The sequence below is a fragment of the Zonotrichia albicollis genome, chromosome Z, assembly GCF_047830755.1.
Source record: "Zonotrichia albicollis isolate bZonAlb1 chromosome Z, bZonAlb1.hap1, whole genome shotgun sequence".
Taxonomy (NCBI): Eukaryota; Metazoa; Chordata; class Aves; order Passeriformes; family Passerellidae; genus Zonotrichia; species Zonotrichia albicollis.
In genome coordinates, this window is record NC_133860.1 from 14,343,523 (window position 1) to 14,363,021 (window position 19,499).

The 19,499-nt window shown below is 41.3% G+C and overlaps 1 protein-coding gene across 7 annotated transcripts in view; it reads right to left on the reverse strand.

The window, feature by feature from the left end:
• UBAP2 (ubiquitin associated protein 2) overlaps positions 1 to 17,343 on the reverse strand; it is a 147,703-nt gene extending 130,360 nt beyond the window's left edge. Inside the window, exon 1 of one of the 7 annotated variants that reach the window (XM_074532324.1) lies at positions 17,241 to 17,343. Coding sequence is in view for 1 of the 7 variants with exons in the window: in XM_074532322.1 (XP_074388423.1) it covers positions 17,241 to 17,257 (17 nt within the window). In the remaining 6 variants the exon portion in view is untranslated. Of the gene's footprint in view, positions 1 to 17,063; positions 17,197 to 17,240 lie in introns of those variants that run through there. The other 6 variants (XM_074532322.1, XM_074532330.1, XM_074532325.1 and 3 more) reach the window with 6 other exon arrangements.
• Between the last annotated feature and the right edge of the window lie 2,156 nt (positions 17,344 to 19,499).

Sequence of the window (19,499 nt, forward strand, 5' to 3'; positions counted from 1 at the left end):
AAACTACCAAATTCTCCACCTCCAAAGTCTTCACCCCTTGTCTTATCCAACACATTTAGTTGTGTTTCTGCTTTGGATTTTAAAAGGAAAAGAGAAAGGCAAATAATCAAAGATTAATTGAACACATATCAATAAAAATAGCAGGTTTTTAAAGCTATTATGATGTTTTCTGTGATATGTTGTTCTATCTTCCTTCAGCAAAAACTCTAAGCCTTTTAGACTTAGAAATCAGAAAACCTAGAAATACAGAGGACAAAAGTTGATTTGACATGGTTGCAAGCCCCCAAGATACAGGAAATCTATTACTGAACTTCCAGGAACAGACACAGCAATAGCAACAGCAACTGACTTTCAAGATTCCTCTAGAAGTTAAATATTCACTTCCATAAGTTGAAAAAAGATCTGCAGTTTCAAATGCTTTCCTGAGGCAGTCTCAAGTAAGTTACTTTCTTGATTCCTGGACAAGGAGTTGTGATAAACCATGGAAAGACCTCTCTGAACACCTTAAAAATGTGATTGCTTTTTTATATTCAAAATATAAAGCTACCAGTGAAAGATTTCTCACTGTGACAGGCTTGGGAAAAGGCTGCAGGACACTGCCTCAGGAGGACATAACTACTGTATATGCACAGCGAGCTCAGATTTTACTGCTCCAGCTGTAGGATTACATGAGCAGGAAGAAAAAGAACAGCAGAAAAAAATTACGTCTGCAAAGCATCGATGTAATGCATTTCCCCTGAGTGCTGTTGTCCAGAGCATCTCACCATCTTTATTGCTGATTGAAACAGGAAGAGTTTGCAGGAGTCAGATGTTCCTCAGGAGCCATGCTGATGGCTCAGGGTCTGTATTGCCCCAAGCAACTACACTGAACGTGAGTTTATGGATCCTGGGAGGATTCACGTCTCATCTTACAGTCTTCTATGGCAAATAGGAAAAATACTGGTCTGCATCACTGGCAGAACACTAAAGGAGAGAGAAACTTTACCATCTGTATGCTCTCATGTTTTACCAAGGAAAGAGTATTGCTGGGGACAGTCTGAGTACCAGCACAAACATAAACTAATACATAAACAAGCCATGTTAACAAACTGTAACCAATAACCAAGTGACTATTCTTACTCATCTTTTGAAAGCCCTCCAAGTTATTATTTGAAACAATTATCCAGCTAGGCAAATCTATAACTAGCTAAGAACATGTTCCCATCTGCAAAAATCAGAAATTTCTCCTTAATACCAGAAAAAAAGAATTTATTTTAAGGATTAGTACTCCTAATCATATGCTATGCAAAGAAAGACAAAGAAATACACAAAGATGTCTTACAAATAAAATACAGCACTTGGTAGAAGTTTTGGAAGAGCAAGTGTTCCTCCTCAAAAGACTGGAGTTAGGTAAAAGCTGGTCACATATTCAGAGGCCAAAAGTATCATGTGGACAAGGGACTGAACACAACACATTTTCCAGCAGTAGAGCATGTTTCAACCATGGAAGTTAGGTATTATAATTAATTTTTTTTAAATCCTCTATTTTTTCCTATTATCCCAGTGTGTCTGACTGAGAGATGTGCTTCACATTTCAGTATATACTGGTGATTCTCTAGTTTAAAGCAAAATCTACCAGCTACACTCAACAGACATCCTGCAGACTTGTCCTCATCATTTCTTTAAAAATATTGAAGCTTCTGAGGCAACATATACCCTTGTTAATACAGAAATTTCTGAAGGAAGAAATGCAACTTTAACTGGTATTTACAAAAAAAAATAAAATAGGTAAGACAATCAATCACATCAAAATCAGAGAAGTCTAACTTCCACCTAGGACTTTTATCTTCCACACAGCCAAGTCAATCTTCAGACTCATGAAAAACTGATTAGCAAAACTCACCCAGCTCCACTGCTGTCTGTATGCACCTGAGTGACTCTGGACAATCAAAGGCAGTGAATGTCCTAAAACATTCAGAGAACTTGACCTTATGTTTCAGACATCAGTATCCACAAGGAATCAGGTTCTGCTCCCTGAACTAATATGTTTGCATAGGGCCCATGCTTGCAAGGGCCTGCAAAATGCACTAGTTACCAACAGTTATGATTAACTGTATACTGAAATTGCAAGGAACAGAGAGACACAGACAAACTGCACATTGTTTTCTAAGCACCATACTCCAGACTATCAGAACTCAGTAACAGAGATTAGACCACAGCTGTTGCCATGAGACCAAAAAAAGAAAAAACAAACAAACAACCCAAAAAAACCCCCACCACACCACACCAAAAAAACCCCAAACCTACCAGGACCAAAACAGGGGAAAAAAAAAAAAAAAAAAAGAAAAAAAGAAAAAAGAAAAAAAGCTGCACTGGCCCAAATAAAAATGAAAAAATGAGATATATAGGAAACAAGAATTCTCTTTGACAACCAACCATCAGGGGGATTCTAGACACTCCAACTGAATAATTCACTGCATTAACTAGGAGGATTGGAAAAAATATTAACTAGTATTCAGTAAAAAAAAGGTTTAGTACAGCCAGGGGGAAAAAAAAAAAAACTAACTAGCAGGCTTTTCAGAGTTGAAAATCATCATCCTCTGCAACCAGAACCAACACAGCCCTCCTGACGTCTCTCAAGCAAGTAAAGGGTGGCTGAGCACACTTAAGGTCAAAAAAACCCATGGTTGGACTGGAGTTTTAGTTCCCCTTTGGGACCTGGTTCTATATTCACTTGAAGTTCAATCCCTAGCTTGGGCAGAACCCAAACAGTTTGCTCCATTAAAATCAAGTATCAGCTCACATCTAATACCACACAACTGTGAGCAATCACCAGAAATGGCATGTCTGCTCCCCCACTCCTTAACCACAAAATATTGCTCCTTTCCTTCAATTGGGCTAATGATCCTGCAGCTGCAGAGGGAGTCGGTTCAGCAGGCTCACCCAGGAGCAAACTAAAGCCTCTAAAACAAAACAATCCGTCAGTTCAACAAGCTTATCCAGTGGAAAACTATGTGGCTATACAACTGCTGAATCTCACAAGAGGGACAGGGATCAAGTTCATGAGGAAAGGGGGAACTTGCTTTTAGTAGACAGGCACCATTACAGCACAGGTAGAAATATATTTTGTTTTTCTGGGATCCAGTAGATCATTACTTGATCCTGGTCAAGCCCACACATGCAATCAAAAAAATTAGAAACAATTCCCTACAGGTATTTTAAAAACAATACAAAAAAAACCCAACCTCTCAGGAGAGTTTTGAAGAAAAGTATACATTTGAATATATAATTATCTTGGAAGAAAAGAGGCTTCTATCACGTTTACTGAGGAACACTTCATGTTCAACCTCTCAGATACCTGTTAGCATCCAGTTAGTAACTTGCAGCGAAGAGTATATTTAAGATTTGGAGGTGCTCTTATCCAAAGAACAGGAGGGTATAAGCAACGTCAGAACAGCCACACTGACACAGCTTATGTTAACCCAAAATAGTCTTTTCCCCCAGCTACGGAACTGTATGTTTACATTCAGCTTCAGACATCAAAATAGATTGAAACTAGTCCAAAGCAACTTATTCACCCATAACAATCTTCAATGATTTTGTATGCACAACTGAATATTCAGTACTTTTGCCAGTCATCTATGGACTTCACTTTTAAAGGAATAACAGAATTAAACATCCACCCATTCCCTCAAAAGCCCCACCTTGACAAGGTCTGTTTACTCTGCCAGCTCATTAAAACTCACAACATCCCCTCTGAGGGGGAAAGGAGGAAATCATTGAGGAAAACAGAGCTGAGTGACTTGGAAGTTCTTTGAACGGCTCTCTCCACTAAAAGAATCACAAAGCAAAGCCTCTTCAGACTGCAGTAATTTGCAAAGCTTTCCAGCCTGAGATGAACTCTGGGGTCAGCAAAAAGCCCAGGTGGGCTCAGGGCACACACACATATATGGAGGTGAGAAAACAGCTGCAAAGTACTAACTACACAAGTTATAGATGTTCTCTTCAAAGAATACATGAAAGTACACAAGAACTCAGGCCACACTCTTGTTAAGCCATCAATTCTACAACACAAAAAAAAAACTTAAGTGGCCAAAATATCTCAGATAAGATTGAAGTACACCACTGAAGCTGCACAGGGTTGATGACCTTCCTGTGCTAACTGTGACTGATTTGTCTCAAAACCACTTGTTCCTGCCCTTCTTGGGACAATGTCAGCAGGACACTTCCAGACAGCTAAAGCTTGTACTGTCGGGCAACACACCACTCAGGCTTCCACCAGTTTGTCAACACTACCAACTGTAAGATACAACACTTAAAACCAAAAAACATTTCACTGGATCACCCGCACTTACCACTACCATCATAATCAACAGCTACCTTGTACTCACAAGATGACTAATGCATGCAACCACAAAAAAAAAAAAAAAAAAAAAAAAAAAAAAAAAAAACCTGTTAAATAACAAATGAAAACTCTTAAACCAACTTACTAAGAAAGCTAATCCAGAATAAGTACTGAGAACAGCTGGCTTTGGCTATTAAATGCTAGAAATGGATACTTCAGTTACCTGCTCTGACATAACAGCCTATACCTGATCAGCCTCTAAAATGAATCGCTGTTTCCACAGAAAAACAAACTGAGTAATAAGATCCAAGTAGAAACCCAGGCACTCCAAATGACACCAAGAACCATAGAACAGCTGGCAGGACAATACTCAGCAGGGGGAATTCTCTTGGAACAGTTTGCTTAGAAACAAGGTGTCACACAGGAAGCAGCGCTGCACATCAGACATCTCGCGGCTGGATCACAAACACACTCCTTGCCTGCACTTTCCCTGCCTCCCCCAGCATCACCAAACCACTCTCTCCTGGAACAGCTTCCAAAGGAATTCTTTGAATAGAAACAGATACAAGCAAGAGGACTAAAAATAGCAGAGCAAGAGCAGAGACATTCTCACACTTGCAGAAACACACTCAACTGCATCAAAAAAAGGCCCCTATTTAATTCACACTAGAATTGACAGTGAGGGACAAAGTAGAAAGTGCCCATAGAAAAGTTTTGGAGGGCAGGATTAATTCAGACTTATGCCACTCATCAGATCACATTACAACACATACAAAAAAAAAGCAATGCTGAAATTACAAGCCACAAGTGATATAGAAGGAAATACACTCTGTAATCAGAAATGCTGTATCTATAAAATGTGATAGCAGATTTCTGATTTTAGCTTGTTTTGGTAGCAACACCAGACAGCTCAGTATCCTTCCTGCACCTCCCAACCTCCAAACTAGACACCAAGGGAAGACTACCAGCACAAACCACTGGTTGTGATATGTTCTTATACTCAGGAGACAAAAGAAAGCTAGGAGTCTGGCAGAAAACCACTTTCAAATAAAGCAAAATATTCCAGAACATCTTTCTATACTTTTTGTCCCAGATTATATTTCTCAAGACTAATCTTAGGCAGGAATATCCACCAAAACAAAAAAAGCTTTTTTTCCCAGTTGTTTTTTTGTTTTTGCAGTGACATACATTGTCTCTGAATTTAAAGTCTCAGAAGGAGGAAGAGAAACAAGTTTGTAAGGCAGTGTTAACAATTTCCTGTCTTCACAATCACTGTACATCACATCTTAATGAAAACTATCAGCCATTTGGCTCAGTTTAGCCTTTTAAAGTTAAAAAACACTGTGAGAAGTGAGTGAAATCCTTTTACAAACTTACTGTCAGGTGCTCAAAATCAAGAAAGAAATAAAACAGCACCAAGAACTGAAAGCCATCAAAAATCACTTCCATTTCCCTGCCACCTCTGGATTGCTCCTTCTTACAATCACAACCATTGTTACCATTTTGTCTAGCTTTAAACAAATAGGTTTGACAAGTTAACTCTGATACTAATCCTCATATTGACTTGCTTCAGTCAGAAACCTTGGGTTTACCTCAAGCTTTCCCACCTGATTTTGAGTATTATTTTCCTCACAACCACAGCTTCTCAACTTGGTGTCATGTGTAAATTCAGTTATTTCATCAGTCTAGAACTCATGTGAGGTCAGGTCTATCTCATCTGCACAAAAATGATACCAAACTTTTGAAAGAGATGAAGGATTAATTATCTTTACAACCTAAAACATGCTAGAAAGGAGCAGGCAAATAGAAAGTCCTCTATGCAGAACTCAACCAAACAGCAGGAATACAGTCATCCAGGCTGTTCTTGTCATTGAAATGAAATCAAAATTAAATTCATTCCTCACTTAGTTTCTTAAGTTTTCTCAGGAAGATACCAAAGAGACAAGGTGCTCACATAAAGCATCAAATTCCCTACAGTTTTACTGCATTTAATTCAATATTTACTTTCTCTTTAAACATAAAGGGGGTGGAGAATGACCTGTATGCTTTTTCTAAGACCCATGGCCACTGTTCCAACTCCATCTGTATCTTCTTCTGTTAATCTGGTTGGACTTAAATGTCATTTTGTTCACTGTCTCCAGTAGGAAGTTGTCATTCTCTTCCACCACTTCTTTCCAAGGCAAACCAGCTCACAATAAAATTCACACAAGGGCAAGAGTAATATTGTCTTTTTAAGTTCACAAAATCTGAACAAGCATATAAAGCTTCTCTTCAAAACTCCCTTCCTATTGTTAAGCCATTAAAAAATTCCTTTTCATATTAATGTATTCCCTTATCTTTATCAAGTAAACATTCCCTTCTAACATATTTTTGTAGTCCGAGTTAGTTGAGTAGAGCATAGCAATGGATCACAGTCCCCGATTCCATACAGGTATGACAAGTTTATACACTGTGCAAGGCAATATTAAAATGCCTGAGTAGAAAATGTTTTCCAGACCATTCCAAGAAGCTGATAGTGACCTGTCCATTTTACCACTGAAAGTCTGAAAGACCAAGCACTTTCCTGCAAGATGAAGCTACTCACTTTTGAAACAAAATGGGGTTGTACTCTACACACAGCTCCTGAAACAGCTTATTTATTCTAACTGTACACCTCACCGTCAGCACACATACGAATTCTGAGACTGCACCCGGAATACACATTGTGCTAACCGCAGTGCTCAACTCTAGCAACAACACTGAAATATTACAGGTACCAGCTACAGAGAGCATACTGCCTCTACAAAAACTTCACTAAACAAATGGTTCGACAATGACAATATTTAAAACCGTTTCAGAAGATGTGTTGTAAACATCAGTTTTCTCCACGGAATTCAGAAAGCTGTATGAACACAGAAATCAAGCAAAGGATGAGCAAGGACTAATCAAGATAAAACGTTACAAGTCCTAAAAATTGCATTACAAACTTAAATAACAGCTTTTTAAACAGTAATAATTTTCAGTCATTTACAAAGCCTTGTTAAAAAATTCTAGCACAGCAGGGGGCTGTTAAGCACACTTGCTGAAAAAACCAAGATGACACTGTAAATAAATTCAGAAACCAATAGCAGACAAGTTTAAAATGTAGAACAGTATGATGTCTTAAATGTGTTCTCAATTTAACACAAGACTATTTTTCAAGTTCAATGAGTACAGTGTCCAAAACATGGCTTTTTGAAAACCAGTAAGAACATGAATCAGTAGAATAAAGTAAAAATAAACATTTAAAAGGAAGAATGTAACATACCTCCTCTGATCAGGGAAAAAAGTACAAGAGATAGCAGTCACCCAAAACTGCAATCAGCAGAAAATAAATGACTAAAACCCCGTCTCACCTTCAGAACACTGAAATTTGCTGTTCTGCGGGGCTTTAAGGTAGTTTTTTTGAAAATATACAAGCCTCATCTAGGTAGGTACTGTCCTTTTGGTTCCTTCAGTTTTTGATGTCTAATATTAGAAAAACTGTACTTACCAACCTTGTTGCTATGCTATAAAGCTCTTAGAAAAAAGGCGTTAGAATGACCTTAGTTTTGATACTCAAAAGAACACTGCCCTGAAGTTTGAGTTTTTGAGATTTGTTGGAAGATACTGTGAATTTGCAGCCACATCATAGGAATTCCTGCACAGGATCAAATGCAAGAGACTGACAGAATGGGATAAAACAACTCTCAATACACTGCATTTAAACATTATGGAGTACACATACAACTGCTGAAAACAGCAACTTAAAAGAGTAGAATTTTTACTTCCACTTATTCATGAAAGTTCATTTGAAGAGTTGTAAATACTTCCAAGTAAAACATTTTGCGCTCGTTTTAGATTTTATTTTGCCAAAGAAAGAAGAAAGGGAAGGGAAAAGTATGTTTAAATCAATTATCTAACACTAAGAGCCAGAGACATAACTTCCGTGAAAACCATTCTAAAATCTCAACTCTTGTATATAGAACAAATAAAACCCAGAAAATTCCTAGGACACACAGCACCAAGAGTAAGGCCTTCCATATCTGAGATTATGTTAGACTTTCATATATATTCTAATATGAAAGTATATTTGAGAACACAAACCTTTGTTTGACTGATTTATCAGTTCCTACCAAAATCAAATGAGGAATAAAACAGAGATCAAGGAAATGTAATGACATTAAGTGAGGAGAAAAACTAGGACAAAACCTGGTGAATCAAAAATCAACCTTACAAACTAATGTGAACACACTAAACACTGTAGTTTTACTTCAGAAGCAACTAAAATTAAATAAACGTTTATCTGGAACTCACTTGTCAGCAAACATTCTAGCATGACTGAAATGCAAGCTGTTGAACCACCAGAAGTACTCTGATGTCAAACTACACTATAAACAAGTATTTCTTTAGCTGCACTCTTCTAGAGCTTCAGCAAGATATCCAATTGTGTAAAAGAATTCAAAGTGTAAGTTCCAGACACACATGATATTTCTTCGGTTAACATTAAGTCTTTTGGAGCTGTGATGTTTTGAATTTAACAGAACTGGGAAGCTTCCCTATCATCTTCTTCACGAGGACCTTTTGAGGAGCTTTTTTCTTTTACACTCATCTGAAGCTTAATAGAGATCCTAATATTTTAATTTTTTTAAGATAAACAGAGGGGATATTTCCACCTTTTATTTAAATTAGAAATTTGGGTAATTTTGAATATATATATATATATAAAACTTTTGAAAAAGAGAGATGAAGAATACATGCTATAGGTCAGTATTTCATCAAGTTTTGATACATCCCCAAAACTTAATCCTTGGGAGGTCAATATACACCTAGTTCTGAAAGAACTAAACATGTAACTTCCTCCCAGCTGGTCTTTGAGCTGTCTGGAAAGCAGAGCCCCACACCTCTCCAGCCATAAACACCATACCAGTATAAAATACAATAGAGTTATAATGGCCAAACATGCATTTATATAAACCAGCCTAGTGTGAAGCTCCATTTTCAAGCTTTGCCATGTTTCCAGATTAATGCTTTTAAGTTTTAACTATAACAAAATAAAGTTCATATATACATTTTAGCAAAGTTTAGCAAAATGTTTGACCTATGTTTACATGAGGTTACTTCACCTGGTAGGACACTTGAGAAGCATATAGCCGAGATTTTTCAGGAAATATAAGAGGTGGTAATGTTCTCATTTTATTCAACAGAATGACTAAGTGAATCTACCAGGAGAATTAACTTTCCTCAGAATTACTGAGTGCCAGAAGAGATAGCTTATCTCCTTCAACATTTCTGTTTTAGAAAAGAAAAAAACTATTACCTTAAAAAAATTTTCTGTCTTTCCAGCATATCTGTTCATATATGAGCTTCTGTGGGATACAGCAAATTGTCAATGCTACACTACACATAAATGCAGAACAAAAACACATTTGTAGGACTACCAAAAGTAGGATGCAAAACAACCTCACACCTTTGCAGTCGGCATTACCAGAGAGGGAGACAGCCGCTACACACTAACAGAGCAACACCATTTCAAAGGACTGAAACACAGTCTCAGTGTCAAAGAATTCACCAGGCAGATTTAACAGCCAAATGGGATGTTGAGAACAGAGACCCCTTTCTCTCCCCCAACTACTCCACCATGGCTAATCATTCCTGGTATTATTTCATTACTCACTTTCAGTGTAGTTCATCAAAGCAGGAATTCTGTTTGTTTGTTAAGACACACCTAAGGTTCCCCAGCATTACTGATTCTACTTATATGAACCAGGCTCCGAATAATTTGAACAAACCAATCAAAGTAGCAACGCATCATATCAAGATCAAGAACACCAAACTCTTCCCCCTTTTTCCCCCACCGCAAACCTGTCTTGTAACTAGCCCCAAGCCACATCCTCGTCCTCCTCCTCCACAAGCAACTCACTCTGTCCTTCTCCCTTTACACACTGCATCAGAACCAGCCTGTTAAGACAAAGAAAGGATCATAAAAAGTCCATATTAACAACTAATCCTAACTTCTCTCCAGTACTGTGGAGCAACTGGAAAAGGAGAAAGAGTTGTATATCAGTTTTTCAATCAAGGTCTGTCAATAAAGGGGACCTACGACCATAAAAGCAGTTCCTGGCCCCTCACCACTCCTAAACAAATTCCCAAGAAGAAAAATTATGCTGACTTCAGTTGCTCAACTTTTTCATTTGTTTTCCCCTATATTCTGTTCCAGTTTCAAACAGCTACCTGGTTTTTTTGCTGGGTAGAAAGGCCTTTAGTTACCACAGTGTGGCTCAAATGTTCAACATCACCTTGCTTTTGCCTGAAAGGCAAGATGCTTCAGTCAGTATGTTTTTGTGTTCAATTTTTACTTAAGTAGTAAAATTAACTGAAATTGGATGGTTTTGCAGTTTCTTGCATTATGTTTTATCACATTTTATAGTGAGTGAGTAATTTCATAACTAATGAAACACTTGAACATCTCCTCTTGATCTGCCATTTTAATGGATTTGTTTATTGAGGACAATATAAGTTATACACATTCGTGCTTTGCTCTCTCTCATGGTGAAAGTTCTAAAAAGCACTCCCCAGTAATCCACAGAATCAGCAAGGGAGCAAAGTCATCCAAATATCTGAGGCAGGTTTCCTAGCAGAAACTACACCTCAGTGATGTTTCATTTTGATTGACTGTTCTACAAGAGTCATCCCAGCACTTCCCAGATTCAATAACCCTAACTATGCAAGTAATTTTAACCATCTAACATTATTTCAACCTTTCTCTACAGTTGTGGAGGTCTTGCAGTTTTTGGGAAAAGTGTCTGGGCTTGCAAGAGTACAAAAACTAGGCTGGTCCAGTTAGCTTCTAATTTTGGACTCCCATAGTTCTGCAAAGTGTGGGCTTTAGTCTCATTAAAAAGTACTTTTAAAAATACTTACGATGTACATAACGTCACAAAATGGAGTTCGATATGCAGTAAGCACTCAGTCTACCCTTTCCTAAACAATGTATTGCACTTCAAGTCATCATTTGCAATCCGTGCAATTCCTAGACAGAACATACAAAGGACCTGGGCAATTTTATCACAGTCAGACAGTGATAAAACAAACAGTGTTCAACCTATTTTCTTCCCTCACAGACTGCTGAATTATTGTTTTCAATTCAGCTAGAACCAGGACAGTCAATTAGTTCTCATTTGCAAGCACAGAAATTATTCAAATTTGAAATATGCCTCTTACTGCATTTTTCACAGTACTTTCTCTGAATCCACCCATTTCTCAACCAACCAAGAATCATTAGTTACTGTGAATACCACACCACCCATACTAAACTCAATGCTTAATCCACATCTTTCTCAAAGGCCAGTAAGGACATATAAATTCAGTTCACCTTAAGGACTACAGCCCTAACTATGCCAAGTGGCTGAACCCAGAGAAAAAAGCCTGGGAGGGATGTAGTGCCTCACCAATATGTCTAAGTACCTGAAGGAAAGGGACACAGCCAGGCTACTTTCAGCAGTGCCCAGTGACAGGACCAGAGCAAAAGGGCGGAAATACAGGATGCTCCCTGTGAACAACAGGGAACACTTTTGTGCCTTGAGGGCAACCAAACCCTGGCACAGCACAGGTTGCCCATTGAGGCGGCAGAGTCTCCATTGGAGATATTTAAAACACATTCAGACAAAGCCCTGGGCAACCTGCTGTAGATAGATTGGTGCTGCTTGAGCAAGGGGAGACTAGAACACCTCCAGAATTCCCTGTCAGCCTAAGCCAGCCCATGATGAAGTGAAGGAAAAAGGCAAGAAAGTCCTTTAACAGAAAAGCTGTTATCAAAAACACCCCACAAGCTCCATTAGAGAAAATTCTCAAGCTCTAGCATTTCTTCTCCCACAGTAATATAGAGAAAATCAAGAGAATTTTCAATTATATCAGGTAGGTTAAAAGCCATTGGAATAAAATCCAGAAAGATACACTATTACATCAACAAATAAAATGGTAAACAACAAAACCTGGAGTACAGGTATGAAGTTGAAATTAGTTTTATACTAGCCGTTATAACAGAGAACTATTAAAAAAAGATTATAAGCATCTTTTTCTAAGATGCAAAGAAGAGTTCCTGGGCATTGCTGCTAATCTGGACATCAATAAACAGCAAAGAAACCCAAGAGGTTGAAGATGTGTATCAGAAAGTGTTTACTCAATTGCTAAGGAAAAAACAAAGACTTGTATGTACTTATTAACTTAACTGCACCAACCTCATAAGTCTATTCCAATCTTTCTCTAAAAAAAAATTCTGACAGCTAGCCCTTGGCACTTAACCCATGTTCAAAACATTCAGAAATTCATTCAGTGGCTAATAAAAGAAAGTGAAGCACAAGACCAGGAAGTGCAGTACTCTTAGCCCTCATCACACTTAGTCACCCAAAGTTAACATCACTAACTTAGGTCTCCCTTATGTCAGTCTCAAAAATGGATCGCAAGTCAGTGATCTCCAGAATGTGTGACAAAGCTGAAATAAAAGCAGACATCCATCCATCCCTTGGGGCACAACCCACCAAATGCATGGACCAGAGTTTCTTGAATACAATATACTATGTACAGCCCAACAGCAGTGCAAAGTTTGGCACCAGGATTCCTTTCAGATTCCTGTTGCTGAAACTGTGTGTAAGACAACATAAGATTTTGAAAATCAAAGAAGAACAGAGCAAAAAAATAAATCAGCAATAGCTATCAAAGTGGACAAACACAGATAATGAAACAGTACAAAGCCAAGCACTGAGGACAAAATAGCCATGATTCAGTTAACATTTAAAAACAGGAAGCAAAAATGTTTCTGAAGCCATATGCTTCATTCCATATTACTATATATACATCACCTCAAACCACTAAACAATACAAATGGAGTAGAAACAAATAGTGTGTTTTCCTTCCTCAAAAGCAATCTCAATATGGTCTCTAAAGTATCATCCTACTTCCAGAAACACAAATGAAATGTTCTAGATTAAACCAATGCCAGATGCAATAAAACTGCACAAAGACTTCCTCTCTCTATAGCTAACCATTAAAAATATTCAGGAACATGGTCATAACTAGTGAATTCAAATCCTACAACTTCAACCACAGGGTGGCCTAAAAGACTGAGGTAAGCTTTCTTCCCCCCACACTGAAACAGTTTTAAAAAGTACAATGATTCAAATCCGGAGGTTAACAAAGTATTTGTGTTTTCTTCAATTAATTGTAGATTCACATACTGAATGATTCTGCAAGACCGATTCCATTGAACCTGCATCTTCTACAGCAATAAAATGTATTTCCTGTATGATATAGCAGAAAAACAAAACCATAGAGTTCACGATCGGAGTATTACTTCAGGCAAATCTTAAGTCTCAAGAAAGATCAAAGCTCTCTCAACATGGGAAACATTTCATTGTTTTTAATGCAAAATGCTACACTCAGCCAGGTTAAGGAGTCCTCCAAGCTCACCTGTTGGAAGACTGATTTAAGAAGCCTGAGGAGAGAGCGGGCTAAAAAAGCTTGACAATTTTACTTTCAAAAGAAGCCACAATATTGTGCAGGTTCCACAAAGAAAACTGGACAAAAAGAAATAGAATTGCAATAGTACTGAGAATAGAAACAACTCCATCCAAGGGAGCTGCACTAAGTTGTTCACATAACCTATTTTACAGGTTTTATAATGTAAAGAAAACATAAGTAAAACAATATGCTCAGCAAAATATTTATGATGTAGTAAAAGCAGGCTGAGCAAGCCATGAGATCTTAGGCATCAGACCATACCACCTTCAAACTGCCTGTCTGTAGTCGCTGTTTACTCCTTGAAGCACTGAGAAGTAATGGGGAGAGAAAGGCTGAGGGTACCACACCCGTGGAAGGAACAGCCTTGCAGGAGCCCCAGGCAGATGGGGAGTTCCAACAGACTCCCAGTGCAGATGGCCAAAATCAAAGAGTGTGGACTTTCATGTTAGAGCAAAACAGACAAACCCTTTGTACAGTTTTTGTAAAATATAAACTTGAAGTAATTGCAAAGGAGGCATTTCACAACCTTTCATCCCAGCTCTCACTTTAATGAATGTAACCTGTTTAGGGAAGTTATATGAAAAACAGTGCAAGTCCAAACTAGGTCTTCTCTGAAACGCAGAGGACCCAGTGGGCTACAAGTAAACAGACTGTTTGAGAAATAAACCTAAAATTCACCAAAAGCTCTAGCAGAAAATATTGCAGTGCACATCAATTCTATTTCCTCAAGCACCTTCCATTCAATAATTCTGAAGTCTACAAATACAACACGATTTCTCTTTTACAAAGGGGACAAGTCACTTGGCTTCTCCTTCAGCAAGCTCACACAAGGCTGTTGCAAAGCACTGAACTCAGGCGTTCCGAGTCCTGCCCCTGTGCTTCAACCAAATAAGAAACAAAGATAAATAAAAAGATTCGTAACAGGTCTGAAATTTTACTCCTAGTCTGTCATGAAGCACCTATTCTAAGTACTGGTACTAAATGTGACTGAAACAGCATGTAAGCATTACTACTAATAGTAAGACTCTCAGTGATGATTATTAATAGAGCATTAACAGTACATGACACATACACCTTTTAAGCACTGCTCACCAGCGTTGTTACTCTGCTATGACCAATATCAAGAGGACAACACCAGCAACAAACAAAGTGTACCAAAAATGGCATTTTACAAGGAAATAATCACCAAAAATAAAAGTTCACGGAAGAAATATAAAGCATCAACAATCTACTTCTAGGTTCTAGAACTGCACAGACAAGACTATTTTGTTGGTTTTCCCCCAAGCCTCCTTAGATTTTAGTGGTGAGTCTGTAGCTTCCCTGTCCCCTCAATCAATCAAACCCTTCTGGTAAGTCATGGCACCAGGAGCTTTATGGAGGATGAGCCAAAACAACTGAAACAGTCTGAAGTTCAGAAATGCCATGTTTTTTTTAGTATAGACAGTTCTCAAAATCAACACACTGATAAAACTACAAATTGAACAAAGTAGAACAGAGCTTGTCCAATTCCCACTACTGCCCACCTCCAAGACTACCAAGATTATTGAGGTCATAAAACAGAAGCCAGCTCATTTTCAGGAGTCACAAAACATCATTAATTCTGCAAAGTGATTTAGCCTTGCTTGCTTTCAACTTACCTAGTGTAAGGTTAAAAATAAATTCTTTAAACAAGTTAAGTCAAACCACTGCAGAGAGATTAGGTCCAGGTATAAATACTGAGTCAGCCAGGTAGGAATCCAAATCCAGATTCCATTGGAGAATGTGATACAACCAAGGGAATTGCTAAAAGGGCCTGGTAAATATTAAAGAAGCAAAAGCCAGGAGGCTGAGTTGCTGCCATTTTTTGTGAAGGGCTCTGTTTCAATGGCAAGCACTGCTCCCCCTCCCTTCCCTTCCCTCACATCCAGCTCCAATTTCTCTACTTGGAAAAAACCAGCTGCTCTCAGGCGAGGACAGCCCCTCCACTCCCCTTCCACAGCTTTCCTTCACACAGCTCCATAGCAAACCCCGAGTTTCTGTTCCACGAAACATCCTGCTCCTCCGAACACGACCAGGGGTGCTCTGCACATCCACACTCCTGGTGCTAGCACGCTCACAAGAGAGAAGCTTCAAACCAGTCCACCCTGCTCGCAGGTGGCACCCAACAGCACTGCAGACATTCCAGCACAAGCTTTTAAACCTATTCCACATCAGAGAGTTCAGACCCTTGTCATTAGACCCAAACATGCACTAGGTCCTTTCTATATCTAGCTTCTTGCACAGGAATGCCTACCAGCTCACTTCCCTGCTGCAATTTTCTTCAGCAACAGGAGAAAACGCAGAAGAGCGTTCTGTTGTTTTTAAAGGCAACGTAAGTGAGCCCTGCCGTGGCACCCAATTCCAAGCAACCAAACACAGCCGATGGCAAGGAAGGACTAAATTGGAGAAGGTTCATAGAGGGAACGGTTCATTCATTGTCATGTCCTCAAGTAACCCACTCTAGCTGCTGAGATGTTATTGTCTCTAGGGGTGACCCCCACCACCAGCGAGGGAAAGTGGATGAGCAAGACAACATGGAAGCAAAGCCCTGGAAAAGTCATAGATCGATACTTCATCATCCACTTGTTCACTTCTCGAGCTGCCACCTCCCCTCAGCCTGACTCCTGCCGCCAGCCCCACTCCTCCAGCTGGTCCCGCTTTCCTCACATGCCCCGAGCCAGAGGCACCAACCCGCCAGAGGGAAAGCCTCGCTGCAGGAGACCAGCAACTCCAAGATGAGATGAGAACCCCTCCTCCTCGAAGGCGGACGCGGTGCAGGACCCCCTCCCGCGGATGTCAGGGGGTGCACACAGAACCCCCCTCTCCCGGGCCAAGCGGGCACCCCTCTCCAGCCAGGTGGGCGCTGCCCGCACCCGCGGCCCTGCTGAACGGGAGAGGAGGGGGGCGGAGGGGGCGGGGGGGGACAGCGATCTAGGCCAGGGCGAAGCTTCCCCGGGGCGGCCGCCACGGAAAGTAGGGCAAAGCCCCGTCCCCCCGTCCAACCCGCTGGCGGGCGGGCCGGGGCTGGGCGGCCCGGGCGGACACCGACCGACCCGCGGACCGAGGGACCGCCGGGCGGACAAAGCGGGGCCGGGCCCGCGGGGCCTCGGGGGCGGCTGAGGGGGGGGAGCGGCCGCGCGCGGGGACCGTTGGCCGGGACGGGGGCGGGTGAGGGGGGCCCGCACGCCCCCCGCGCGCGCGGTACCTGCCCGGTGCGCTCACAAAGCGGCGGCGGCGGCGCCCGCGACCGTCACGTGACCTCCCCCTTCCTCCTCCTCCTCCTCCTCCTCGCGCGCGAGGGGTCGTTTTCCCTCCCCACGTGACGTGACGCCACGCAACGCGACGCGCTCGCGCGCAGCCCCGCCCCGCGCCCCTCACGCACCGCTCGCGCGCGCCCATCCACCGGAGCCTTCCTTCCGCCTCTGCCTCCCGCCCCCTCCCGGTGACCACGTGTGCAGCGCGCGCGGGGAAAACCCCGCCCCTTCCTTTCGCCTTCACGTGACTGGGTCCCCGCCCCTCCCTCGGCGCGCGCCGGGCGGGAGGAAGGGGCGGGGCAGCAGCGGAGCCCCTCCTCGGAGGCGCGTGAGGGAAAGCCCGGGGGGCGGGCTGAGGGATCCCCTGAGGGACCCTAGCAAAGGACACCCAGAGGGGCCCTCGGGAGGGGCCGCGGGAATTAACCTACGAGTTCCTGAGGAACCCCTCAAGAGACCCCGTGAGAGCCCATGCGAGGATTCCGCTGAGGAACTCTCTCAGGGACCGCATGAGGGACCCTGTGAGGGACACCGTGTGAGGGACCCCCTGAGAAGTCCCTCTAAGGGGCCCAGTGAGGGACCCGGATGGCTTAGGAACAGGGCATTTTGGAACCAGTTCTGCACTTCCATCAATTTAAACATCTCCTTCTTTTGAGAGAATGGACACAAATGGAGAAGTCCAGGACAAAAGATAGCCGCACTACGGGAGGAGAAAGTCAAGTAAAGTACGGTGGGGATTAATGGAGAATAGGGAGGGGATGGCAGAATTGTGTCAGAGAACTTGGTGCAGCTTCTGCCAGTCTAAACAATGACAGGACAGATGGCAAGAAAGGATAGTCAATAAAACTTGACTCCTGGGTTTGGGTTGTGAGTCAGGAGGGGCAAAAAACCAAACCACAAACAAAAATGTTTCTTCCATTTAGGCTTTTTCTTGCTGTGTATTTTTTCCATTGCGTACAGCACCTCTGGTTGCCAAAAATGCAATGGGTCCTAACCTTTTGGGCATCATTGCAAGGCCTGACATATTAAAGCCAGGCTTACTTACCCTGTGTGGAAGCTGGTCTCTGCTTGGTGCAGAGCAGGCAGGGCTGGTGAAGGTGATGTTCAGATTGTTCAGCCCTTGTTGCCACCAGTGATGATGTCCCATGGTCCTTGACCTTTGCTGTGGTCTGATATCCTTTACTGCTCATCCTCTATCCCTTAAGCCCATATTCTCCATGAAAGTAGAAAGGGCATGAAATCTGATTTTACCCTAAACAGTATCTAAAAATTAATTTGTGTTTTTCATGTTTCTGCCTTCTCTGCATGAAGTAGCGAGTCTGCATCCTTGACACTTACTGCATAGATGGGCAGGAACTACAACAGATCCTACTGCTGAGGAGCTGCAAGGTCTTCCTATTCTTGTTTTTTCTCAGTAAGATAGAGGGTCCTTTGAACTAAATTGAAATTCAGACCAAACAGTGCACAGGTATTGTTGATTTTTTTCATGCAGCTGTTGATATTCTGTTTTATTACTATAGCAGGGGGACAATTAATTACAGCTGTAAACAAAGTTTCACAAGCTTTGTGACAAACATGTCTGCAGCTCCATAATCTGTGTGGACTTAATCAGTATTGTTAGCATTTTTCCATCATGGCTTGGCAATCCTTTGATAATCAAGATGGAAATTTGGTGTGCAGCAGAAAACAACAAAGGCTAAGAGCTCTTGGGATGCTGTAGTGCCAGCTGGAAAGTGTCTCTGAAAATCACACAGAATTCAGCCCAAGAGCATTTGGAATGGGAGAAAACTGAGCACGGATACCAGGATCAAAGTGTTGTAGACTCTTTCTGCTGTACATGGAGTAAATATAAATGAGAAAATGGGCTACTGTACTGAGAAAGCTTCCAGAGGAGAGGTAAAGGAATAATGTGGTGGAGGCTTGGGAACAAAGACCTTCACTCCAAATATTGATCAGGAGGAATTTCTTCACTGAAACGTAGTGATGGACTGCCCAGGGAGGTGGTAGGAGTGTTCAAGAAATGACTAGACATGATACTCAGTGCTCTGTTCTAATTGCCAAGTTGCTGATCAGTCACAGGACTCACTTTCAGGTGTCATTTCCAACTTAAAAGATCCTGTAATTCAGTACATCAGACTTGGAGAGAAGACCCTGCAATAAACATTGTCAAGGTTTGACCAGTCCTGGCAGGCAAATTCTGCCTACTGCCTGTGCCAGGATTCTTATATGCTGTTACAAGGATTTGCAACGTCTTCAGTTTTCCAGCCAGTAAATAACAGTCTGATGCAGGTGCAAATCCAGATAGGCAATTTCAGCTTACTGCAGAATTGTTTTTCTCAGTCACTTTCTGCAGATTTCTGAAATAGGCTGCAGTTCACATACCACAGGCT